The 27,423-nt window shown below is 40.6% G+C and overlaps 1 protein-coding gene across 2 annotated transcripts in view; it reads right to left on the reverse strand.

Annotated features, from left to right (window-relative positions):
* CHST11 (carbohydrate sulfotransferase 11) overlaps nt 1-27,423 on the reverse strand; it is a 158,566-nt gene that overhangs the window by 87,952 nt on the left and 43,191 nt on the right. For both annotated transcript variants that reach the window (XM_051784397.1, XM_051784398.1), the window contains exon 2: nt 851-936. In XM_051784397.1, the coding sequence (XP_051640357.1) occupies nt 851-936 (86 nt within the window). The remainder of the gene's footprint in view (nt 1-850; nt 937-27,423) is intronic.

A 27,423-nucleotide genomic window follows, 5' to 3' on the forward strand; every position in this document is an offset into this window, starting at 1 on the left:
TTTAAAACATTTACTGCCTTGTTAAATCTAACAAGTTAGATTTACTAGGATAGTCACTTGCCTTAATAGCCAATTTAGTAAAACTCAATGTATTCATTGATGAATAAATATATAATGGGCGGTTGTTAAACTTTAATAAATATGTTTAATAGTCAGCTGGCATTTTCTCTCAATGGCAGCACTTCCTCTTGGCTGCCAACAGGAAATGCTGCTCCTGAATATGCCAATTCAGCCCACATGTAGGGAATAAATTGATCTAGAGGAGCAAATAGGAGCATGAATTTCAGGTAGCTTTCCTATGCTGCTTGTCACAAGATGAGCAATAACTGAGGTTATTCTAAGCTCCCATCAAGACAGTCAGGTGTTGAATAGCACAGTGTAAGGAAGAGCATGAGCTACAGTGTTTGTCTAGACTCCATACAAACAATGAACTAGAACAGGAAAGGTAGTTGGCTACCTGAAAGTCATTTAAATGATATTCACATATTATTATGCAATCTATAGTCTCACCACACTCCTTGTTTCATGTAGATCATGACACATTCACTCCACTCTGCCACTCTGTGTTAATATGACACCTCAGCTTCTAGCTAGATCTTTTAAGGCTTTTGGGTACCTGAGAAAAAATTTTGGAGGAATCCACATCATTAGACAACTAAAAACTTTTTAAAATCAGACCCTTAGCTCAAATTGTATAACTTTATGGTTCATCTCTGCAGTTCCCAGGATCAGCTCTCCATACTGAAAGCAGCTATTGCATATAAATGAGAAAGCAGACCAAAATATCTTCAGAAGAGAATGTATTCGTATGCTGGGCTGAGAAGCTTGATCATAGCCATGAGACACTCACCTGGGTTGGATTATATAGTTCCTGGAGTGGGCTTCTGGATCCTTTCCGACAGCAAATGTCCATCCCAAATGGATTTCTTCGCATTACTGCAAGGGGAAATTGAAATTAATACAGGTTAGCAACACTGGTTAGCAGCAATCAATTGCAATACCTACAGCAAGAAAAGATTTTCTGACAGATCATGGGATTCCAGACAGTGTTGTCCCTTAACTCCTAATTTTACTTTCCCTAGAAATTGTCCAAGAGCTAAATCCTTTATCTATTGTGTAAGTTAGTAAATATAAAAGTTCTCTTATAAAAGCTGTTATGCAACAACTCCCAGCTTAGGTCCACAAAAATTCAAGCATAGGGACCAAAACAACACAGCTTTCAGCAGTGCTAGGTACCTGCTTCTCTGACCATCAAGGAGGAGTCAGATGGATTCCTATAATCAGCATCTCTGAGGGGCACCGTTTGAGCCTCTCTCAGCCTCAATACAGGAATCTAATAATAAGACATTGATTTTAAAGCTTCTGGCCTAATTCTTCAGTTTCTCCTAGAACAGATACTCATCAGTACAAAACACACATACAGTCAATCATTGCTGCACTCCTTGCCCCAAACTATTTTACTCAATAAATTTCAACTGGAAATTTGACTGATCTGCAAGCCAAGATACACTCTGTTATCCCCACTGGAGACCAGCAGGTTTTCAAACCAAATGCTTTGACAAAGGTCTGATCAAGGAGCATTTCGGATGGCAAAACATTTTTCAGGACAGATGTTGATCTGAGCCCCAGCAGGCACAGAGATCATCAGCTTCAAGTTAGACCTCTGTGGCCACAAAACTCTGCATAGGAAGCCATTTGGCTCCAACCACCTCCTACATGCCAGAGGAAAACAAGAGCATGCCTGTGCTTCTAACCTCTTGTGGCCCACACGATGCTCTGCTAACACTTCAGCACCCAGCTTGCCCTGAGAACTACAGAAGGAGCATCAAGCTGTCAGACATCAGGCATTGCACCGAGGGGAGGTTTGTCTCATCAAGGTTTAATTACAACATAACAAAAAAAAAAAAAAAAGGAAAAAAGAGGTGTTCCTGCTGGGAGCATCATGTCAAGCAGAGTCACGCATGCTTTTACCACCTCTTGCCATGTTTTGTAAACAGAAACTACTGAAGTGTCTCAGAGCAAGGAGCTGCACCACTTGCAGTCATGATGTAGTGGGCTTTAAGTCAAGTCAGAGAATACAACCCAGCCATGTTTTAATACTGAGGGCTAATATGTAATCATAATTGATATATCAGGTAGTATAAACCACAGAAAACTGCATACAGTCCAATCTGGAAACATAATTGATTCCTTCACTCACTTCATATCTATTTTTCAAAAAAGTAATATATCAATGTTACTAGAGGTTATAATTTTAATTGACACATTTAAACACCTGATTAAATTCTGAGCATTGCAGACAAGTATTGCAATTCCTCCATTTCTGTGATAATGTGCCCTTTTAAAAGATAACTTAGAATGTGTTTTAAAAAGTTAAAACTTTAAAAATATTTCACAAGACCAATGTCAGCTTTCAAAGCCTGGAAGTGGTTCTAGGAAGAAAACATTGAAGTGAGGATGTGAGACATCCAGCAGCCATTCTAACTACAGAGCTCCTGTCCATCTCATCCCTGTCTGTCATCCCCCTCCATACTCTTCTACCAGGAATTGTGTCCAGAGGTGCTTTCAAAATCATTTTGTAGCCCCTCCTCGTTAAAGCAATCCTTCCAAAATGAAGTCTTCCACTCAACAGCAGACCACACAGTTTCCATTTAAAACACCACTGTAGGGGGAAAGAGAAAGGGGAACATTTCAGTGTATCCAGACTGTGATTAACTAAGATCCTGCAACACTGATGCTTTGTTTCAAAATGAAGAAGAATAATAATTCTAGTGTGGCATTCTTTAATTTATTATTTCACTTTTCCTTTCCATTAAATATAGTAAACAGTAATGTACGTAAATGTATCCCTTCCTGGTTCACTTAGCCAGCAGGTATGAACACAGAAACACTTTATATGCAGCAGTAACAGCAATAAAGATTAAATTATTTACACAACATGCAAGATTTGTTTCCAGATGTAAACAGACAACAATAAGAAAAGCAACTATTCCCCCAGCAAAAGCTAAATGCTAGTGTAGAGCCTTAGTCATGGAGGCGATTCAATCTATTTTATCAAACCCAATATTACATAATTGGTTTGTTTTTTTTCATTAAGCCTTTAGAAGCAGACTGCAGGGTTAGCATAGCAACACAGCACTTGTTTCCCTGTTTACTGCTGTCAGGAACATCATGCCTTGATGCAGCTGTACACAGCACCTCTGTGCACACCTGGAAAATATTTGTGCCTGGAATTTAACAACAGCATTAAAATAAAGGTGCATAATCCCCTTTCCCCAGCAAAAATCCCACTTGCACTTGCAATCCTACTTGCACTGTAGAACTGTCCTTAGGTGAATAACTGTATGGAATGTTTTCATATAGTTCAGCCTTGTTGGCATGTCTGAGGACAAACTCACCTGTCAGAGCTCCTGCAACCTTGTTTTCTACCATCTTAGCTTCTCTGAGGCAGTGCTTTGTCATGCAAATGACACAACATTTTGGGCCTGAATTTCATCCATAGCAATCTGCAGTAAGAAAACTAACATGGATGGTAACTGCAGCTATACTAATTTTAACAACACTTTTGCTAAGAATCCATCACACTATTGTGGTAGTGAAAATTAAAAAAATCAAGCCCTTTATCCTCATCAAATCTTCTTATTAGCATAGTAAATATCTAAATCTACATTTTATGGCTTGGGCTGATCTGCATACATAATTACAGTTAATTATAATCTAATGATAAGTATTGCATATGCACAGCTCCAAGAACTGATCAAAAGATCACGTTCATGCACACTAATAGTGTGAAGCAGCTGACAAAGAATCTTAGAATTCTTGGGGTTGGAAAAGACTTTAAGATTAGCAGCATTAGATGCCTTTAATGATTCAAGACTAGTACTACTACTGTAAGTACAGCAAAAACGTGAATCCCCTGAACTTAGCCAGTGAGTAACTGGATGAACTGCTAGTTTGTTACTGAAATACAAGAACTGTAAGAAAATGACTGTTCTTCCATCCCTAGGAATGATTTCTCCAAAATGCAATTGTGGGCCATCTTGCTAAAATCTGTGGAATCACTACTTATTAATCTAATAGGAAGTTTGGAGAGGATGTTATCTAGGCACCAAATTTCAATTTCTCAAAAGAGAAAGATAAATGTCCTTGCTTATAAACACAATAATCAGCTGTGTATATATGCACAGAGAGAAGGAAACTACATGTGTAGGCTTTAAATCATCTCAGAACAGAAGCACCATGCACAACTTCCAGAAAATTCCATTTAGACCCACTAGTACCAAGAGCAGGAATTTGACCTGTGAATTACAGTGCACTGAACACAAGAACACAACATTCCTCAGTCAAACCTTTTTCTAGTGTCTGTGCAGAAAAGAAGTCCAAAGGTTTTGCCACCAAACAGGGTATCCTTTGAACTTCTTGCCATGGAATGTGTTTACAAATATCTCCTCCCCAGGTCCTTCAGGTGCTAAGCCCATGATGGCAAGGGTAGGGTTACAAGTGACAGAGTAAATGCACGTGACAAAGCACCTGCAAGATCTTGGCACCTACAATAGGACATGTCACCTCCAGGTTGCATCTAGCTTAGAATAATGGGCACAGGTGGGAAAGGGGAACATGCAGGAAGGAAGGTGTGATACATTTTTTAGCATGACATTTCAGAAACCAACAATCATTAACATGTGAACCAGGCTTAAGTTGTCACCTCTACTCGGCAGAAAGCATTTATAATGCATCTGGTAACCCACAAAGACCCTGTCCCAGAACGGGAGACCTCTGGAGAAAATACCAAAAATAAGAAGCCACATCAATGCAATTTCTGCCTCTCCCTATGAGGAGTTGCAGAGAAACTGAGAGAGGGGACATGGTAGCACTTCTGTTGGGAGACTACTGGCCTAAAAAGGTATGTCAAACACTGGGACTACCCAGGTGACAGTGAAAAGGAAGTGGGGGGGTGAGGAATGGGAATCAAGATTTTTGGAGATTTAAAATCATAAAGGTCACCTTCTCACAAACCTGTGTGGGCTCAAGTCACAGAGGAGACTCTGCTGGAAGAAACACACAAAATAATTGCCACTTCTTCCACTGGACTTACAGAGACAAACAAGTGACATTTCAAATGCTGGGTGCATGCATTCAGCAGCCAGCTCTATCACTACCATTCTACAATCTTGTAAATGTCAGAGGCTCCAATTTACAACACTTCCATATAATAAAAGTTCCCCAATTGCTATCTAGCAACTGCTTCCCTACTTGGTCACATTTAATTTACATTGCTTGGACTATTCTAATTACTGGCACGATAACAAAAGCCGAATAAAAAAACTTTACCTCTGTTCGTTGCCTCTTAAATTAACAGTCTCAGATTACAAATATTTGAGAAAAGTTCTGAGGACATATTAATATTTAACTTTTCATTGCACTGGTCTAAAGTGCAAAGACAAAATTCCCTAATACAGCATCGCTTAAAGCTTATATACATCATTCACTCCACCTATTGGAATACAAGTTATCTCACTGAGGAGGAAAAAGTATGCTTTGGCAGCAGTATGGTAAGACTCTGGTTGAAGATGGGATCCTGTTCTTGTTTTAAAGAAAAAAAAGTCAAATATATTCCTCATTTTGGTCTCTTTGCTCTTCATTTTGGTCTGATTTCTGTATGAGAGGCTGAAAATAGACAGTATTCTGCTTGCTTCTTTCAGCTGAAGTACATTGCTCTCCAGCTAATCCACTGCTCTCCTGCTGTCCAATTGCCCCTAATTTCAGGACAGAGTTAATGCTTTCCATGGAGCATCCTGATAGGAAAGAGCAGGTACATAACCTGGTAGCATTCTCCTTGAGATGTAAACAACTGGCTTAAGGTTGACCATTCACCTAAATCCCCTGCCCAAGCTAGACAGAAAAACCAGTGCCACTGGGCTGAGGCAACATAGCAGCATCAAAACAGCTACTTAAATCTTTGGTATCTCTAGCCATATTTACATAAGCTACTGCCTTCAAACTTCCTGAATTTTTAAAGAGAAGCAGGGATAATTAATTATACCCATACTGAAGGTTCAGAGATTCTCTTCAGCTTAAGATTTTGAAATGGTTTTTCTTGCACACACTTCTGCTATGACTCCAGAGCAGGACAGAAAATTGCTTCTATTTGGTACACAGGATGAAGCATTGAAATACACATTCAAATACTACACTAAACACAGAGACATCCATAGCTCAATCGTAAGCATACATCCATAAATGATATTATAAAACTACTGCTCTGGCAAGAATTATGCTTAGAGCAAACAGGTTACATCTGAATACAAACCAAGCAAGGCTCAATCCAACAATATTTTGCACATGCAACATTCTTTAAGCATCATAACACTCAGAGCAAAGTTGAAGTAAGTGATCCGAGGAAGCAGCTCTTTCCCAGAGTTCGTCAGAGGTTTTGGACTGAATTTTTTTTGCAATTTCGAGCACCCTGCCTACATATCTTTCAGACAGTTAGTTCAAATCATGCTGAACAAGTTTGTCTTAAGTAACCAGGAAAATGAGACTTCCATAATAATTTACAACAATCTGCTCTGCAAGACTTCAGCCAAGTCCAAACCACAGGCAAAGCTGGAAACTCAGTGACAAAAAATTTCAAATGTCATTAAACTTCCTATGCTCCCTTCTACAGAGTAATCAGGACAAGGGCACCAAATAGTGTGAAGGGGTTAATTTTTAGTCAGCAACCAGGAGCATGAAGAGTGAATGCAAATGCTGTCACCCAGCACTGGCTCCAGAGCCTGAGTAAGGGGACTTTGAGATAGCTCTCCAGGCAATGATTTATGAACACTAATCCTTCAGCAGGGGTTCACAAAGATCGAGGGATTGATAGCAACATCTTGTGACATGTGGGGCCTTGTGCTTTGCTGCATTCAGCTAAGGATTTTAGACTAAATTATCGGTCTTTCATCTGGAGACCACAGGTACAAGGATTTATGACTAAACTGTTGTCTGGCCTCTTTCGATTTCTTAAGGCAAAAGTGCAGCTTTCTTCGATGGAGCTTGAGAGATGTATTTTTAGAAAGTAAAAATCAGATTAGGTATTTTATATAAGCACGTCAAAGTCTTAAATGCAGAGAATGCGATAATTCTTATTCTGTACATTAATGGAGAACCAGATTTTACCTTACACCAGACTACAAAAACAAGGGTTTCCTTAGCTTGAGAAACAAACAAAAAAATGGATAAAACAAAAGTGAAGGATGAAAAATAAAGAAGAGATCATACCTCACTGAAATGATTATGGCTGAGAAGGGCAGGAAAGCTGCAAGTTATAGGGCCAGGGACCAGAGTCCTCAGTTCACAGGTCACAAAAGCAGAGGCAAAGAGCTTAAAAACTTCCACAAATCACTCAGTTGCTACAGACTGAATTCATGCTAGGCAGTGAGATTTCTATTATAAGCTACTCATTTAAGCTGCTACAATTAACAGAGAGCCACAGCTGCAAAGATGGGTCACCCCATGCAGCTCTAGGGGTGGCTCCTCTCCTTTCCACTGACCAGCAATCCTAGATGGTTGAAGTTACATGAAATAAACCCTGGTACAGTAAAGAAATGAATCTCAACATTTGCTTCATAGCTCTAATCACTAATTACAAAGGTTGTAAATGCCCTCCAAAGAATAGGGAGATATTTAATTCCTTTTTGCTTTAGACAGATTTCCAGAAATAAATTTGTATTTTATCCTGTTTGTTCTCAGATTAGCATGGGAATGGATTTAATTGGGCACAGTGGGGAAGTTAATATCCTTGGGTGAAATTATGCAGAGACTTAGATCCTTGGCCACCCTACACACATTGCATGTGGCATAAATTAGCACAACATCTTTCCTGTTAATGAACAATGAGAAACTTTTTTCCAGTAATTTTTTAAAAATGTTAGTCCATACGGCATTTCTTTAGAAGTCTCGAGAAATTATCCACAAAGTCAAGAGACTTTTCCACAGGCTTTACTTCTCCCATGAGGAGAGCTCTATTTTGTTTATCTCTGGAACACACAGGCTGCTTTTAATGCAGCACATTTTTGTGGGTGCAAACTATAAACTATGTTAGACTTAGTCAGAACTTTTCTGATAGAACCTTGTTTTCTCCTGCATGAAATGCAGATTTGGGGGTATCACAATGTTTCACAGGTCCATTCTGAACGGATCACTGACCACCTCAGCTGTCTGCTCACTCTGTTGATGTCCTGGTTTATGCCATCCATTAGCAAAGCCAGATGTCCCAAAATATTGATCAAAATGGTCTATTTCTTTTGCCAAACTACTTCTAAGTCTTCATAAATAAATAAACAAATTTTTTACCATTCGCATCAACTTAAGAACTTTGTTTTCTTTTTTCCTGTCTCAAATGCAACATTCTACAAAGGAAGTTAGACACTTAGGAATTGTGATTTTAACTATATGTATTTCACAAACAAACGTGCATTATGATTTTGCATGAAGGGACATTGTGGATCCAGTATATCAAATGCAAGAAGAACTTTGTGGACATTCTACTTTTTCCTACAAGTTAGCCATGTGCTTTGCAAAATGAGATTGCAATAATCTAGGAAGGTTGGAAAATTTCTAGGGAAGCTTACAGGCTTCTAAACACGCCTCCCTCCAATTTCTAGACACACAGTGTAGCAACATCAGCAGGCACATCTGCTGCTGGGTTGTCTTTACAGCAAAGAGCTGAATGCTCTACTCTGTTCTTCTTATCAGCCTAGTTTTCAAGGTTGTAGATAGTTGGCTATATCCCATCTCTCTGATGTAAGTTCAAATGAAAACTGTGTAAATGTAGGTCCAGGGGAAAAAAAGCTACATTTGCATTGTCCTAAAAGTATAAGAAGCTGGATTTCTTTTTCAGTATTTCCCACTACTTCCGTCACACTGTTCGTACCAGTCTACTTAACAAAAATGATTTATGAGCTTACAAAAAAAAAAAGAGGGAGTCAGAGAAAAACCTTTAAAGGAGGAAGGTTTCTTTAGAAAGCTGTAATTTTAAAAGCATTTATCTTGAATCACAGTCAAAATGAAAACGATGGTTGCTGCAGCTGCAGTCTATTTAAGCTACTGTTTCTTTGCTGTTCTTCAACAGATGTGCATTGAAGATGAAACACAAAATCATATTTGCAATGGATCTACTGAAACGCACAGCGAGTCTTCTCACAGGCCAAGCAGAATAGAAAATAGAGCTGCAGCAGTCATTTTAACCTGGAGCAATGAAAGGCTTAAACTTTTGGTCTCTGAACTTGAGGCAGAAGCAGTCCACACACACACATATGCACACCTGACCTGACACAAACAGAAATCAAGGGACTCGGGTCATTTTTGTCCTAGTGACATGTCCAGATGGACCAAGATTTACCACCTCTGAAGCAGTGCCCCTGGTATTTTTAGTGCAATCACATCCTCCTGATACTTTACTGTGATTTATGAACAACAATTTTCTTTACAAGAATTTGATAAGCGGAAAAGAAAGTATGAAATCCTGCAGTAATCGCTTCCAGAGCAGTCATTCATTATGGCAAAGAGGATTACGACTGCAGCTTGTTGGATAAGCAGATGAGCTCTTACAAATTAAGGATGCTACTTCCTTAGTAATGTGAAGGCCAAATACTGATATTGAAAGGAAAAAAGCATCACAGACAGTACAGGCCTGATTCTGTGATTTGCAAGCTGTCCGGACTAATAATTAATACACAGCTGGGCTTACTGTCTTATTCCAGGAGTTTATTCTGTGTAATACTTCTAAACTCCAAGTAATCCCAAAGCACAGAGACACAATCGGCTTCTTTGCAAGATCTTTTACTTTTCCAGCAGCTCTTTATTGCCTCAGCTGACCAGGATCAGGACAGGTCCAGGTCTGTAGAGGGCTGCTGGCCCCATCTCCAGCCCCATCAGACCTCAGGAGTTCTCCACCACTTCCTCCTTCTTCCAGCAGGATCTACACATCCGTACACAGAGGCTGGGAAGCTGCTTTCACACAGCAATGAGCTGCACACTAATATTGCTTTCAGATGTACGAATCCCCTCATGCGGCAGTTTTGAAATATCCGAAACCACAGATCCTTCACAACATTTTACATATGAATAGGACATTGTCAGCTCCCTCAGACCCAGACTGCACTTCACCACACAGAAGAGTAAAATACACATTAGCACTATAAAACTTCATCTCAATTAGCATAATCTGTATTTCCATTATAGAGCCCAGCTTTACAGTCAACCTCGGGTGAGACACTGAGCACTCTGGATCTGTCTTTTTCTAAGGAGGAATTCTCAAAACACAAGAAAACTATTCAGAATGGTGAATGCATGAGTTTTCAGTGCCTGCTTATCTTTCAGCAGTTCTGCTCCTCTCATCTGTCTCCTTCCATTGCTTCCATCATCTCAATGAGTTTAATTAAAACCTTTTGATGCACTTTGTCTGCAGTGAGGAAATGCAGCCATGTCCCACACATACCAGAGTGGATGGGCCAAGCACACCACTTCCACCTCCTGAAGGCATGCCCCAGAGGAAAAAGGAGTGACCGAGGAATGATCCTCCTGTGACTTTACTTCCAATGAGAGCATTTAAAGGGGAACCAAAACAGGCAGCAGTGGCAAAAGACACATATTCTGGTATCACTAACAAATACAATGCTGGATAGATTAAAAATTTTGAATTGACTGAGACTCTTCCTTCAACTAGTATGGATGTGCTATATGCATATACACGCAATATGCACATATAGCATGAGGTACTATGCAAGTAGCTTTCTTCTGCATCAAATGGGAATGAAGGAACCACGCAGTACTTCAACATGTAGTTTCTCAGGCACCAGAATACTGGATACCTATGTGACCTCTACTGGTAATAACAGTATTTCATAATTAGCATGCAAAATAATAGATTTTAGTTTGAGTCACTAATAGCCTGCCAACTGCATGGTGGAATTTCTATTAATGTTGCAGCTGGTGACCAGTAAGTATCTAAAATCCAGGATATCTCTAACAGTACCATTCTGGAGGAGACGGGCAACAAAACTGGTTGACAGAGTCATGAACTTAAAAAGTTCTTCCATAGGGAACAAATGCTGCTCTTGTACTTGTGAGGTCTCATGTAAAGAGGGATAGAAAAAGCAGGAGAGGAAAAAAAGGAAAGCACCCTTTCCAGAAGACTTCCTAAAATAATTCCCAATTAAGTTATAGTTCATCTGTCAGAAAGACAACTCATCTTGGTTTTAAATTTGCCAGGAGCAGAAAATCCACCTTGAAAAACTGATTTCATGTCAAACTCTCCTCCCCAGACATAGTTTTTTGCTAAGCTGATGTGACCTATGCATACCTTCCAGCCAGAATCTTGTGGTACTCTTTTTCCTTTCTTCTGAACCCACCCAAAGTTAACACTAAACTTGCTGAAACCAGGGTGTCCTGCATCACACAGCACCACAGTAAAGGCTGTGGTAGGACCCTTATGATGAGCAAGTGCCACCTCCCCTCTCCGGCCCTGTCCTCCACCCTTTCCCGTGCCCGGGTGGCATTAGCTCTCCTGTGGGCCAGGCAGGCCAGCTGGTGAACCATCACCCTCAAACCCTCTTCAGACCTCTCTTTCAACAAAAGACAGCCCTCTACTAAGTAAGCATCGCCAAGATTTTATTCCTCTATGCATTCAGCCCTAATAGAATGACTAAAACTTGGCTGCCACCCAAGTCGCTGGGTATTCACAATTCTGTATTAATGACTTGCAGTTCTCTTCCTCTCCATTTACCATTGCCCTAACTTTTGCATCCTCTATAAACCTGATCAATAAATGACTGTGTTTCGTTCTGGATGATAAATTAGAACATTTAACAAGCATCAACCCAAAATCTGGTCCCTCAGGGATCCCATGGGAAATGTATCTGCTTAGTGATGATTTCCCAGTTACTGCTATTTCTACAAACTGTCAAACATTTTTTAAATCAGTACTATGTGTGCCAGGTTGATATGCATTCACTTGACAATTTAACTTTTGGATTGTTCAGTCCCATATGCACCTGTATAGAAGTAATTCTGGCATTCAAATATTGTATCATTAAAACATAGAGGGGCATCAGTTTGGAGAATTAATTTTAAAACATTTATTTGTGAAAAATGTTTAGGTTAGCTGTCTGTCTTTAACCTTCCAAGGCTTCAGAGAAGGCTTCAATGATGTATTCCAGTCTTGCTTTGCTCTCAATTCTGCATGGGTTAATTTTATCACAAGTGCTTGAAAGCTGAAACATCAAAACTGCATTTTAATTGAAAATATTTTACACTTTCAGCTCAAAAATATAGAGCAGAATAAAAATTGCAGTTTAAGTGATGCTTCCTCAAGTCACAGAGTTGAATGGTAGATAGGAGTGATCTGGAGGGAACGATCTCAGACAGCTGCTGCTTTTGGGACAATCCTTGCATTTTATTCTGAAAACTTCATTTGTCTTCATTGAAGACATTACCAAGGAGTATATTTTAAAATGTTGTTAAATAACAGAACACAACAAATGAAAAAAAACTTGATTTGATTTCAAATTTACAATAAGGGGTTGTCACATATTACCCCTTTCCAAGCTGAGACAAATCATCTCAGCTCCATGGACTCAAACAGATCTCTGTCCTTCTGCACGGCTGGGAATTGCACCTGAACTTTGTACAGTGAAAGGAAGATTTACTGAGATTGACTGCTTGAGTCCTCAGCAGGCAAAGCAGTGAAATCATTTTATTCAGCTGGGAAGGACACCATTTGCATGCTTACATGGAGCTATTCATGCAGGTATGATATGTGTGACTATATTACACCCATACATGACTGAATATATACTTGCATTATTGATGTTGACACAGCACACCAGTGTTTTACCCACCACCAGATGCTATTTTTTTTATTTTGTAATTACTTAATTTTCAAGAGTTGTAACATGCTACATCATGTTCACCTGTCCAAATCCAACAATTAAATAGCAGTTTATTTTGGTTTCTCCTTTCCATTTTTTATGTTTTGCTTCTATCTATTTCATTAGGGGGCTCCCAGGCTGCAAGTTTAAGTAATAGTCAGAGAAAATGGCAATGTGAATTTTTCATCTAATAGTAGTCTCTTATTTAATAACCTTTTTTTTTTCCAGAACACACTGCTTTTCAACTATTCTATTTAATCTATTTACTCTTGACATAATATTTTCCTGTTAAAACCTATTCTATTTTTCTGAAACCTTTATCCTCTCTTTATTCCTCTCTGACCCTTTTTTTTTTCCCTTCACTAAGCTATTCTCTTGGGCACTCTGCTGCTGCTGCCCCTACACACCTCTACCAATCCTTTAGGCTCAATCTCTGCTCACCATTTCTCTTGCCTCACCTCTTCTAGTCTTCCAACAAGCCAAGAAAAATCACAGCTTGCTCCCTAACCTGGCCACCACGCCAGGAACCTGGGTCCCACTCAACCCAGAGCAAGGGGTGGCAAAGGGTGGCAGGGAGAAGAGGTGTTGAAGGCTTGGGGACTTGGCTTCAGTCACTCAAGAGGAAGTAGAAAAAAGCCATCCCCCATGTGTCCCCCTAGGTTTTAATACCACCCCTGAGCGCAGCAGCCCTCTTACACTACCTCAGTGCCCCCCTCCCAGTTCAGCACTGTCTATGCTTCCCTTTCTCCATTCCCAGGAGACCCCATCTACCCGGGGGCCCTGCAGCAGCTGAAGTGCAAAATAATGAACAAGAGGTTTGAGAGGCAGGCAAATTACAAGGCCAAGAGCCACAGCGCAGGCGGGCCAGGAGGCACGGCTGGTCTTATTTATAGCTTTTACTCGGGGCTTTGTTTTTTCTGTAGTTAAAGAAGTTAAGAAAGATGACAGAGTTCGAGGTCGGGAGCATTGTCACAGGCACACAAAGGCATGACCAGACAAGATATTCAGCAGCGATGTTGCCGAGTGCTTCCCTGTTTCTCAGTAAACAGTAGCTTTTCCTTTCCATTTTACATACTTGCTTTCAATTCTCTACCCCAAATGTTTAAACAAAGAGCAGTCATCCCCTCAAACAAAGGCTGTGAGTATGGAAAATAGTCCAACATTTACATGCTACTTTATGACAAGGTGCACAAGAATTCTACTCTTCCCACCAAGGCTATGCTCCAGCTAAAATCAGCATTGGAAAAACAAAAATTCCAGGTAAATTAAGACTGCCTTTTACCTCTACCTCAGCTATGAATGTTTTCTTGTAATGGGAACCCTGAATAGAAAAGAAAACGAGAACATCACAAGTTGATAACCCCATTGTCACTAACCTTGTGGAAACTGCATTTGCAGTGCTGCATTTGTGGCTACCACCAAATGTGTGCTAATTTCAAAGGAGAGTTGAATATGCATATTTAAAAAATCAAATCCAAACCACTAGCACTGACTAATTTTGCGCTCAAGAACTTAGCTATATTCTTTTTGTGTTGCTGTTTCACATTGCCCACAAAATAACGAGGCATACAAAGGCTGTAGATGAGGATATAAGTGAACCCGAAAAATCTGATCACCCTGAGGTAATTGCAATATAAGTAAAGACTGCAGGGTGAAGGTAATGAGTGATTTCATTTAGATCCTCCCAGATTAATTCCATGCTCTGCAGATGTTCATTTGTGTCCTATTTATCCTATGGGGAAATTAAAATACAAAGTGGTTTGCTGTACACTTTGCTTACCATGGTAAGACACTTTAACTGTTTCTCTTGCAGCTATGCTACTTCACTTCTAACAGAGGACAACAGCCCTAAAGCCTATACCCTCCATCAGCCCGCCACAGGCCCAGCACTGAGGATCTCATTTAATTCCTGCCTCACTGAGGAATGTCCTTTTAAGCAGGATGCTCTCCTTAACTATGTCATCTGGCCATACTAGTAATCATAGAATGTTTGGGTTGCAAGGGATTTAAAGATTAACTAGTTCCAATCCTGCTACCATGGGCAGGGACACCTTCCACTAGACCAGGTTTCTCAAAGCTCCATCCAACCTGGCCCTGAACACTTCAGGGATGGGACATCCACCACTACTCTGGGCAATCTGTTCCAGTGCCTCACTACCCTCCCAGTAAACAATTTCTTCCTTATATCTAACCTGAATCTACCCATTTTCAGTTTGAAGCCACTACCTCTTGTTGTGTCACTCCAATCCCTCAGAAAAAGTAATGCTAGTAAGTACTGAAATTCAAATGAACTGCCTTAGGCTGAAGTTCAAGCTCTTAGAAATATTATGTGCTTGGGGATTTGGTGTGAACTCTTCCATAAGCTTCCACTTGTGGCTTTCTTCAAAACACCTGATGGCAGCATCCAATTTTCCAAATATCACCCCCACCACAGCTACAGCTAATCACCAGTCTCCAGCTGGACAATGCAACATCAACCATCTGTTTTGCTTCAGAAACTCCCTGTTTGAGCTAGTGCTTCCCATCAATGCTTCTTTATGCAGCAAAGGGTGGGAACGCTGTGGTTACATTCCCACTGTTTTCCACACAAAGAAGCCTCAGAGAAGCTTCCTTATTGCCACGTGTGAGCTGAATCTTCAGGACATCCTTTGGATGGTGCTCTGGGCTGGGAGCAGGTTGAAGCTCATCACAATTTACTCGCCAAAAAAAATAGCTGGCCGTAAAGTCATCCCTATCCTTAAGTCAATCCCAAATAAAACACACAGTGCAGAGAAAGAAAAGGGGAAATAAAACAAAAGCACAGCAAGTCCCAACCAAACGTAAGGGTTTCTCTCCTTCATCTGCTAGCCCTTCGTACAGCCGAAAGACAGAGCTCTGCACATGACTAAAGGCTTCCAGCACCAGGGGTTTCTCAATGCTATTTGTCTAATCAAAAAGTCAACAAGCTCCCTCATGGATTTTTATTGCTAGGATAACACTGAAGGAAGAAACCACAAGACTTCATTTCCTTTCTCCCATGTTTCTCAAACAGCATCTCTTTGCTCACCACAGACAAAACACAGGCTTCTTCCCTCCCTTTAAACTAGAGATTAAGAAACTCAGATAGTCCTTAATACTGAGAAACAAGTGACCAAAATAATTCTTACAAACCCAAATAGCATTTTTCTACCCCACCATCCAGACACAACATGGTCACACGAGCCACACGGGCTCTGCAATCTCCTTCCCAGAAGCTCCCTCCCAGCAATGCCATTTCTCCTCCTCACAGCAAACCTTGGGTCAGGATTAAAGAGGTGAGGAAATGTCTGAAATACAAAAGGTCTTTTACTGGCCACATCAAGTACAATATGTGAGAAGGAAATGATAAAAGCCAAAGGAAGACTTTCAGCTTCCCAGCAAAAAGTAGCCATTAAAAGCAGTCATGAAGGCCAGGTGCCAAGCTAACAACACACAGGATGACAGCCAGCCCCACCACTTGCCACTTGCTGAAATCACTGTCTCCAGGCTAATACCTCAAGGAAGCACTTACAGACGTCTTGCTCCCCAAATCACACTGAGAGGAGACAAGCAGGATGAACTACAGGCCACCCCCAATGGTCACTAATAATGCAATTTCTTCCTAAAAGATATGGCATCACAGCAACCAGTATTGCTGTTTGACTTGAGAAGTGTACAACACAGCAAGAGCAAACACTTCTTCCTCCCTGAATCACCCCTTTCATCTTCCCATGGCCTTTCTCCTGAAAAAACACGAAGAAAGCAACAAAGCAAAATTAAGACTTATAAAAAGCTGTGTCTATCTGGCACAAATAAAAAGAAATAAAAAAAGCTTTGGAAAAAAAGTTTCTTAAAAAGCCCTGACCAAATTCTACTACTACCTTTCTCTTCTCAATGACAGCATTATAGGAAAGATTTGTATACTTTCTTGCCCAATTCTATAATTTCACTGCTGTCACTACACAGGCACCAGTGGTACTGAATTTACATGAAATCACACCCAGAAGGTTATTAAAAATACAAATTACACAATCCAGTGCTGAACACAACAGCTTTCCTGAATTATAGCTGCTTCCTAAAATATGAGCTGGTGCCACGCTGCCAACTGCAGCCAAATGCATGACCAACTCATGTCTATCCAAACTGCTTCAACAGAGAGAGCAGCAGCAAGAAGCGACTGCCAAACAGGGACACTCAGCCCGGATTTGGAATGCAAGCAGGAGGTTATTATTAGGTTGTTCTTTTGAGTTATACAACCAATGCCTGATGGCCATGCTCCACAGTGAGAAGCACCACCCAGCTGAAGGGAGGCACACAGAGAACCTCTGTGGCTCGGCAGAGGAGTCCCAACCTCAGCCCTGGGCCAGCAGGAGCACAGACATGGGTCACACAGACACCCAGCTGGCTCCTACCACCACCATGCACACTGCAGAGCCCTTGCAGGGGAAAGCAGAGAGTGATGGAGGGGTCTGAGGCAATGAGAGCACAGCCACAAGCCAACTTCAACCAGTCTGCTCTCAGCCACGCAGAGAAAAATACCCTCATTACAGCCAAGGTCTGGGGCTGGGCCAAAAAAAACACTGGAGAAGATCCAGAACAGAGTTAACAATGTCACTGGGGCAAAAGATGCAACTAAGGATTAGATCCATATGGAAGATAGAAGTAAACTATTCATTGGTAGACAGGATTAATTTTCAATGTGTAAAATCTAAATTCCACCCTGAAGCAAAGAGAAAAAAGCAGCAAGAGCAGCAAATCCATTGCCTTTCTCAAATTTATACACTGAACAACTACTCACGTTACTCAGCACTGGCTACCTCTCACCTTCCCTCCCTCCACTGCAAGTGACTTCAACAACTCTTACTCTTGGTCCAAAGAATTTCTCAGTTACTAAACAGCAAAATAGCAGGTATTGAAAAACAAAAGAACACAGCTGATGATAAAACGTACCATGTCTGAGACAGAGCATTTGAGAACAGCTTCAACAAAAAATATTCAAACTTTAGATTCTCTACTGGAAAACAAAGGCTCTACACACCAACTCAGGATATTCTATGATTCTGTGATTATTATTTGTCTCCATTTAACATTCCTAAAGCACAGTTCTTATTTGTTTAGCAAGAGTTAACCAATCCAACTTGAGAAGTGCCTAATCCCATTACAGTTTTCCTCCAGATCATCATCATATGCCTTGTGCCCTGTTCTTAAACCTGAATATGCACTTCTCGAAGTTCATGGGGTAAGACTCAAATCTTGAGGCAAAATTCTTGCCCAGGATGCAAAGGTGCCCCACAGCTGATACCTCCCACTGGAGCTTACTTCTGGGCTCTACTTTTGGTTGCCTCACAGGCTTCTGTAACCTTGGGGGTATCACTTCAGCCCAAATTCAGCAGTATACTGAAGCACTCACCTCACATCATGCATATGAGTTCAAAATCAATGCAAGTATTTGATGCAGTCATGACTTGCTGAAGGTCAGAAAGCAAACTGGTGACAGAGCTGGAAATAAAGCAGAGACCTCCTGATCTCAAGATCAAGTCCTTTAACCTCGAGGCCACGTTTGCATGAATTAACAAGGGAAACAATTCATCTGCAAGTGGTATGAGTCATTTTAGTGATCAGGTAATGTGTCCCAGTTCTGTCATTGTTACATTTGTTGGCTCTGAGCTCCAATTTCCACCCCCATGCCACTTGCCCAAAAATTTCTGTCCTTGGGAAAAAGTAATCAAGTATGATAAGGATGACAATCATAATTAGCTTAAAATACAGGCCTGCTGGCATGTATTGAGAACACATTTTAATATAAAGAGCTAACGCAAAGGGAGCAAGACGAAAGCAATAAAAATTTTAGATTAATTGAATATGGATATCCAAACTTAATTATAAGAAATCATCGTTTCAGGAAGTGGTAGGAATTCCCTTTACATAAATTACTCCTTTAAATATTTAAAATCCCACTTCAGCCTCACTAGAAATTAATGTTTAATAGCTGCTCTTCTGTAACCTGACAGAAGTATTTGTAAAATGCATTTAGCCTGGTCAGCTCCTTCCTGCTCTCAAAATATGGGCAAAAGAAGGTGGGCAAAGACCAGATAAGATAAGAAACCATCTGATTTCATTCAGATAGGTTTGCTGAGCTACCCATCATAAAGTAAATCACTTGCCAGAGAAGAAAGAAGAATAGACTTGAATGTTTGAAGGTGACTCTTTGTAACAGTAACCAGTTATGGATTATATCACATTAGCACCCCTTCTATGTTGTAGAGATTTTCCAATACATTTGTCCATCTTCTGTCATTTTTCACAGTTAAGCAATTACTGGTCTGTTGGAAGGATGCCAGCTGTCAGTAATTCTGTCAAACTGACACTTCACAAATATGTAAGAGTCCGCATTTCTGATGATGAATTCCTCACTGCATGTGTGACAGGAAAAATTACTGCCAGCAATACCTACACAATGACTCCATGGGTCAGTGGGCTTGCTGTAAAAAGAGATGGGCAAGGTGAAAAGCACTGCCACAGGATGACAACTACTACATTGTGAGATCTAAAGAGAGAGTTGTGTTTGGGGCATTTTTAAAACCAAACTTCATTGAAATCTCAGATATCAAAATGCTGCAAGTACTCTGGCCATGCCCACTACACCAGTAATGTGTGACGAGAATCAAGCAGAGCTATGGGACACATCATCATCAAGGAAGCACCAGGTTCCTTTTCAACATGAGGGACCCACTATTTTGGTCTTCCTGAACCATTTCAGTTTGGGTGAGAAACACATGAGAATGAGCCAGATGCAGCCCTCCCTGTGCATCCACAAAACACAGGCAGTGAGCACACATTACCCTGCCCCATCCCTCTCTCCTTAATGCCACAGACACACTTCCTAGCAGTTCTCCCTGCTGGGGCCTCATGACTTCTCCAAATGCCCTCCCCCAACTCCCTGCTGCCCACTAAGACAACATCCACTGCATTTGCAGGGTGATAAACCCTTAGCCACACCAACAGAACCTCTCAGAGGACCAGTTGCAGGACAACAAGCCTGGGTAAAACAACTCTTTTCAAGAGTTTTAATCTTGCATTTAAACATGCACTAATTTTTAATCCTCTTGTCCACCCTACAGAGTCATAAATCAAGGATACAGATGCAGAGATTGATGTCACATGGATAAAACACAGATATCAAAGCCTTACCACAAGGAGCCATATTTACCATAGTAGTGTAGAGCTTATGCAGTAGCCACACTGCATAAGCCCTCCATGGAAACCTAAAATTGCCCTAACTCAAGCCTTCTCCAACCCTAACCAGCCCAAGAGCTTAGAACAAGTAGTAAATCCTGGTGAGTTTTCACTCCTTTGCCCTTCTCACTGCATTTCATTCTAAGCTATACATTGCCCCATGAGCTGAAGAGCAAAAGACAGTGTGGGGTCAGCAAGCTGATGAATAATAAAGGTTTATTTAATCAGCTCCTTATTGAACAGAGCTTAACCGACTAACCTGTGCAAGTGTCCAGCTTCACCCTAGCTACTTTGCTAAGTCTCTCCTGACCAACTCATTAAACAGAGAAACAAAGTATCACACTGGCAGGATGAATAAGGTCTTTGCAGAAGGGAGTGAGGAACCGTCTGAGATGGCTCAATGTGCACACATAAGAGCACTCAGAGCGAACAGTTTTCTTTCCAGTCGAGAAAAGAGAAGTACTGGTGTCTGTGAGAAAAAGAAAAAAAAAGGACAAGCCTTTTCCCTTGTTCTTTTTAATGATTTCCAGTGCTATCAAAAGACACAGAGCCACAACTACAGCTGGTACAAATCTCAGCAAATCCACTGACTTTGACAACACTACATGAATCTTAAGCAACTGAGACTTTGGTCCCAAAGGCATACCAGTTACAAATAAAACAGTAACACCCTAAATTTTGGTTCCTATTTAAAAAAACACTGACTGCCCCTGATAAAACTGAAAATACTGACTTAGCTTTCTACTCGCCCAGGCAAAAACAAAAATGTGCTTTTTCTCAAATCTAACAGAAAGAACTACATGCTGCTTAAAATAACAGCAACCATTGGCTGCTGCCTCCACTCCTACAGTTACCTTCCATCACTGGAAGCAAGCAGTCATTGTGCTCATGTTTCCTGGACAAAGCCATAACAGACAAAAGGAAACAATGGTCATATAAGAACAAAATATTTAAAACAAAACAAAAAATATTAAGCTTTTTAAGTTAAATATTAGTCACACAAACTCCCTCAAATTGTTACTGACTCATTACTACTAACATAGGATAACAATGTACTACAGACAGCAGACAAAATATGTCACTTCTCTAAAAACATAACTTAAATAAAGTCCATATATAATTTGAAAGACTATGAAACCACGATTGCAGGGAAGACATACGATACCAAAAAAAGAGATATTACAATTTTTTTAAAAAAATCCCACAAACTGCTGAAATGTCTAGTTATTTGCGAAATAGGATTCCCGTAGTAAATGAAAAGCCACCGAAAATAGCACAAGGACCCCAAAATAGCACCAAAAACCTGACAGAAGTAAAGCCTCACAGAGATGTGTTGTAAAATGTCTAGCTACAGCTCCCCTAGATAACTCAGCCGCACATGGATGATATAAATCATATTTTTAACAGGACAGAGCATCACGAGCAAGTGTAAATCGATAAGGCTGCACATGTACAAGTGAATGCTAAACGCGTTAGAGCAAAACCCTCTGTGCTGAGACAGACCTCACAGCTGCTCAAGGCAATTACTGGAGTGAGCAAAATCATGGAGCAAGGAGGCAAAGTGTGGTGGGACGTTATTTGGACAGCACAGGGAAGCTGCCAGCACAGAAACCCCTGCAGAAACACCCTGACCTGGGCTTTTGGGGAGAGCAGAGAAGGATCTGGGCTGCAGATCCGAGCCTGGAGTCAGCACCCCACATCACAGCCCGCTCCTGCCATCGAACTGGAGACTGAGCCACAAGGTAGCTGCACTTCTATCACAGCAGGGAAGGGTTTTGGCTTGTTCCCAGCTGGAGTCTTGATCCAAGACTCAAAGAAAATGAGAGCAAGGTCACTGGGGCTGTATTTAATATGGGCCACATCAACCACAGATACTGTCAAAAACAAGCTGAGTAGAGGTCACACAAACAATCACATTTATGTAGATATGATTAAAGAGATCCTTAAAATTCAAAAGCATATACAGAAAACCTGAATCTTGGACTAATTCCTCCCAAACCTATGCAAAAAAAGGGGTGAGAAATATTAATTTCATTTTTCAGCAGCACATTCTCCTGCAGCCTATGCAACCCAGATAGGGACACTCACAAGGTCTAAACTGGAACTGACTGTAGCTTTAAATGAGGATACATTTAAAAACATGTTCAATGGGTGGAGTTCTCTCTCCTCTCCTGATTCAGGGCATAACTGGAAAACTACTGACATTTCTTTATCTACATAATACCAATAAAACAAATAACAGCACAAAAAGCTAAGTGTAAATCTGGGATTTTTAAATTATTTACCAGTCTTCTAAACCTAAACCAAAAAAACCACCCTGATTGAAATACTTGATTTTTCTAATTTAATTTGCCTTGTTAAGACCTGCCACTGGAATAGCACAAGCTGTGAAATGGAAAGATACAGCATTCTGCCTTTAACACGTGAACTGAACTAAAGAACCAAAAGTAACACCAAGAACTGGATCACAAAAGATGTGAAACACTAACAAAAGAAACAGTCTCTACAGTGGTCTTTATTTAAGAAAACCAACAATTACAACACTTAAAATACTGCAGTTTGCAAATCCAGACTTTTTAACTTCAACTACTACACAGGAGCCTGTGATAAAGACAGAGGAGACATGACAAGAGAACCCTTTCTTGACTTGCACTGCCAGAACCAAGGAAAGTCAAGGGCAGGCAGGGAAAACAGGAGAGAGGAAAACCAGCCAGCTAATGCATGGAGCTACAGCTAGAGCTGTGAGCCAGGACTTTTTAACTGGTGAACAAGCCTTTTAGGCAGCGAAATGAAGGACATGAGTCGAGATCCCATGCAGCAAAGGTAGGCAAGGACACTTCCAGGGAACACACAGGGATCAAAGAAATGGCAAGTGCTTTCAGACTGGCTGGATCATAAGCGCTGAATGAAGCCAGAAGCTAAAAGAAACATAAAAAAAAGAAGCTGTGATTAAGGAGGAATGACAAGACGTGTTGGGACAAAACACTGAAGGAAGCACAGGCTGGATTCACCAGTGAAAAGAAGACAGGCAGTGGATACACGCAGAGTGATGCTGCCAGAGTACAGAGACAGAAGTGGTCTGGGAAACCCGATAGCACGTAGCAGGGCAGAGGCTAAAGAGGAGAAATAAAGGAGAAAGCTTTAGTGATCTAAATGACCTTTGGAAAAAAAGCTTTCTGAGAAGTTAAAAAACCAAGTGGAAGATGGTGGACTCACGTCATCTCCATACCATAATCAGGACAGGACACCTACACTAGAACATGCAAGTGTAAAACTTTGAATAGGAATATAAAATTTGCTGTAGAGGATAATTAAGCCACCTGAGTATCTTGCAGCTCACTGTGGCCCCATCTATGTTTCTACAGAAAGTGAAAGTATCCAATTAAACTTCTGGTGCTGGGCTGAACACAAAAGAAAAAATTACCTCCTAACACCCACCAGTGATACGATCAGTGGTGATTGTATCATTACCACAATCAACCTGAGTCTTACATATTTGACCAGGGAACTCACTGTGAGGAATAATACCAGACTATCTCTCGTACACTTTGGAATTCAAACAATTTCTTTTATACAACACTTTAATTTCACTTTGACAGAAGGAAGACTACACCTGGTCAGATTGAAGAATGGATTTTTTTTTTTTCTCTTTTTAATAAGGATCTCTCTTCTCTTCTACTTCTAGGATAAAAACACCCTGCACACACTAATTCCTTACACGCTCTTGCTCATATATTCACGTATCTACATGCTCTTGTTCATATATTCATGTCTCTTGCTGAGAGATCTGTCCAGTTCTTTTTCAAATCAGGCTGTGCTAGCTCTGGTTCCTGGATTACTCACCTCCAATAATGTTACTCAACAACTCGACAATTTACTCTATGCTCAGATTGACTCTCTACTCTGCTTATCACAAAACTAATTCCTAGTTCCTAGCTAAACTGCCTCCTTCTTCTGTGGCTATTTATTTTCCAAAACAGCTTCTTTCAAAGGAGGCTTCAATTTTGAAAATCCAAATCAGTTACAGCCTCCAGGTCAGCTTTATTTACAGTTACATTAACTTCTTCAGATCCTTCTTTGCAGATGAAAGGAACCCTTCCAGAACCCGGTTGCGCAGCATAGCTCATACCCCTTCAGGCACTGGCACATGGCAGGGCTGCAGCCTAACTCTGACCAGCATGCTCAGAGAAACCTAAATTAAAAAATACTACAATATTTTACCTTTGAGAAATAACATGGTAATTAAGAAAACAGTTTCATGCTTGGACTCTCACTAAAATGGAGCTTGCTTTTCCAGTCTCGATGGCAGAACTACAGTAAAAACTCCTGTTTTCTCTCCCTCAATTGTCAACAATTATAGATGTAGATTTTTAATAATAAATACCATCTAGGCACACCCAGAATTATGCCAAGTCCAGACCATTTCTGATGTACTTTTCATAAGAAAAGAAGAGCAAAACCAGGTTTTCAATCCCCTCTCTCAGCACACCTCAGAAGCTTAACCGCCTTTCCTTTACAGCTCCCATAGATGGCAAATTAGTTCAGTTCTCTCCATCTTTTTATCTTCCTCCAATGCTTATATCAAGCTCTTTTGTACTTCTGACCTTTCCAACACTGACTTCTTCATCATCCAACATGAATAACACAAGGAAGGGAGGCAAAGGGCTTCTGTACAAACACCAAACCATCTCCAAATGGTGTGGTTCAGCATCTCCGCATTGCTCCCTGGTTTTCAGGAACGCTCTTTGCACATGCAGGGAGCTTGTTGGTCTAAAAGCAGAAATCCCAGATCTGGAGGCCTTGCACCCTACAGGGGACCTACACCTATGACAGGACCCCTTTTCCTCCCCCCTGCATCCTCTGGCCAGTCAGTGCAGAGAACAGGTGGCTCTGACAGTCCCCGCTGGGAAAGGGTGTCTGCTGCACCAGGCATGATCTCCATAGGTGGTCAGCAGGATGCTTGCATCAGAAGAGGGAAAGGTAAACACTGAGGGTCATCTTACCTGCTGGAATTATGGCAAGGTGGATTAGGTGGAGTCTACTAACAGATTAAACCCTGTCCTGAAGACCACCAAGGTTTAGCCTCTCTGTTCTGCTTCTATTATGTATTTGGGTAGACCTGTTTGAAATGTCCATCAACCTTTCCACACTGGGGGGAAGAGGAGGGGAGACAGTGTACATCCTCTGGAATTTCACTATTTTCAGAAGAACACACATTGCAGCAATTTCAAAAAAGTATATATCCTACAACAATAAATAATAACAAATGTAAACTTCTATTAGATTTCTTTTGCTTATGTAATTAAAGGACCATAAACCACGTCCCTCTGTCTTAAAGGGCTGCTCAAACTCCAGCAAATTGTTAGAAATTAATCAGTTCTATAAGATACCAGTTCATTACACTGGCTAAAATACAAGCACTAATCCCTAATGGTTATCTGGCAAGAATGTAAACTTCATTAACTTCATGTTTTGCTTAGGGCTTGCATAAAATGAAATATTGATTGTCTTGCCACTTAATACAATGTAAAGATGATATGTGTGTATTAGAGAAGAATATAAATATTTATTACAGAAGTAATCAAATGCCAAGTAAAGCCAGACTAATCACTTTTTTAGGTTGCTTTGGTGTGTGGGTTTCTTTTCTCAAAGATCCAAAGCAGCACCAAGGGTGTGCTAAATGGGAGGAATAACACAAGTGTTAACATGTGCACACTCAACTACATTTATTGCCCATTTTGTTTGGTTTTAAAATGAGGGATACTCCAGTTTTGGGGAAATGGTTAAGACCAGACTATGGTTGTGTGTTGAAAATACAACTGCAAGACACACAGCCACTGTCTGCTCAGGGAAAGAGAAGGCATTACACAGAAAGGGTTTAATTTCTCAGAAAAGATTTTTCTCATCACTTTGTACATGCTTCTGTAATTTAACCTTTGCCATCTGATTCAAGCGATTTCCCAAGCTCTGTTAACCTTACTTTTGGGGTGAAAAGAAGCAAGAGTCATTATTGTTTACTGGGCTTACTGTGTTTCTGCAGTAGAGATTTTAATTTGGGGGGGCATAAGGAAAAGTGTAAGGAAATAAATTGCTGTGTGGTCCATGAAATAGAGTCAGTCCCAGCAACCTTTTCCAATGAGACTTTGAGGCTGACTTTATCCTCTGGGTGAAATATTAAAATTGACTTTATTCCCACATGCCTGCCAATTTGGATGCTGCACTTGCCGACACAAAAAGAATATGCTAGTTAATTAGATGAATTATGATGATTTTGAAAACATCACTTAGAAAGGAGGTTGAACATACTTTTACTTGAGGGAATTGTTACTTCTCTGCAAAAATTGTCAATTTCCAAACTTTCCAAACACAGCTCTTTGCAGCTGTGAAGTGCTGCAACAGAGGCTTGGGGGATATGAGGACATCACAGGAATAACTAGAATACTCTCCTTCCTCTGACTTTGATATTTTTGCTACAACATGAGGGCTGGAATACCAAAGTCACTTTGTTCTGGCTTTTTACTCTGGTTTGATACTGGATGAATAAAATCTTAAGTGTCAATAACTCGAGATAGTTCAAATAAAAGAAAAATGGGATTTTTCTTTTCCCTTGGCTAAACTACTTGTTGGAGGTGAAAGATGGGGCATAAAACAAGATTTCCTGAAACAGTTAGTTAGAAAAAGCAGAAGTCTTGTTGGTTTTCTATAACTAAACTACTTTGCCTTACTAAACTGTGTATATATTGTAGGGTTACAGTCTCCATTTGCAGCAGTTATCTGAGGGTACTTTCTAACAAAGTGCCTGGTAACTTTTCCTGCCCATCCCCATGGATGCACATTGTCCCCGAGAGGCAGCACTGCTGGGGTAAGAGACAGCATTACCAAAAAAAGTAAATTTTAAGACATACTAACCAAGTCAGGGAATTTGCAGTGCCTTTGCAATTACTCTTTGTCACCCGCTCTCAAAGCAAGTGAATGTATTTGGAGCTTCTGCATTTCAGACACTGCTAATCTGAGAAAAATGATTTACGTTCTGCCTTGTAACAGACAGCCCAAGGCAGTCTGCTTTCTGCCCAGTGCAGGCATATCAGGGAACACATCTGGCACGCTGGCCAATTGTTTACTCTTACTGCTTGTTTTGGGGGAGAGGGTCATCTTATGACAGATCAGGGCAGTTATAAAAAACTTCAATCTGTGAAGATGGTAATTGCTAGCTGATTTAAAAAAAAAAAAAAAAAAAAGAAGGAAGTTATCCTTCAGCTGAGCTTTTGAATGCCTT

This window comes from Manacus candei, unplaced genomic scaffold (assembly GCF_025592945.1).
Source record: "Manacus candei isolate 608988 ecotype Guabito, Panama unplaced genomic scaffold, ASM2559294v1 h1tg000018l, whole genome shotgun sequence".
NCBI classification, from domain to species: domain Eukaryota; kingdom Metazoa; phylum Chordata; class Aves; order Passeriformes; family Pipridae; genus Manacus; species Manacus candei.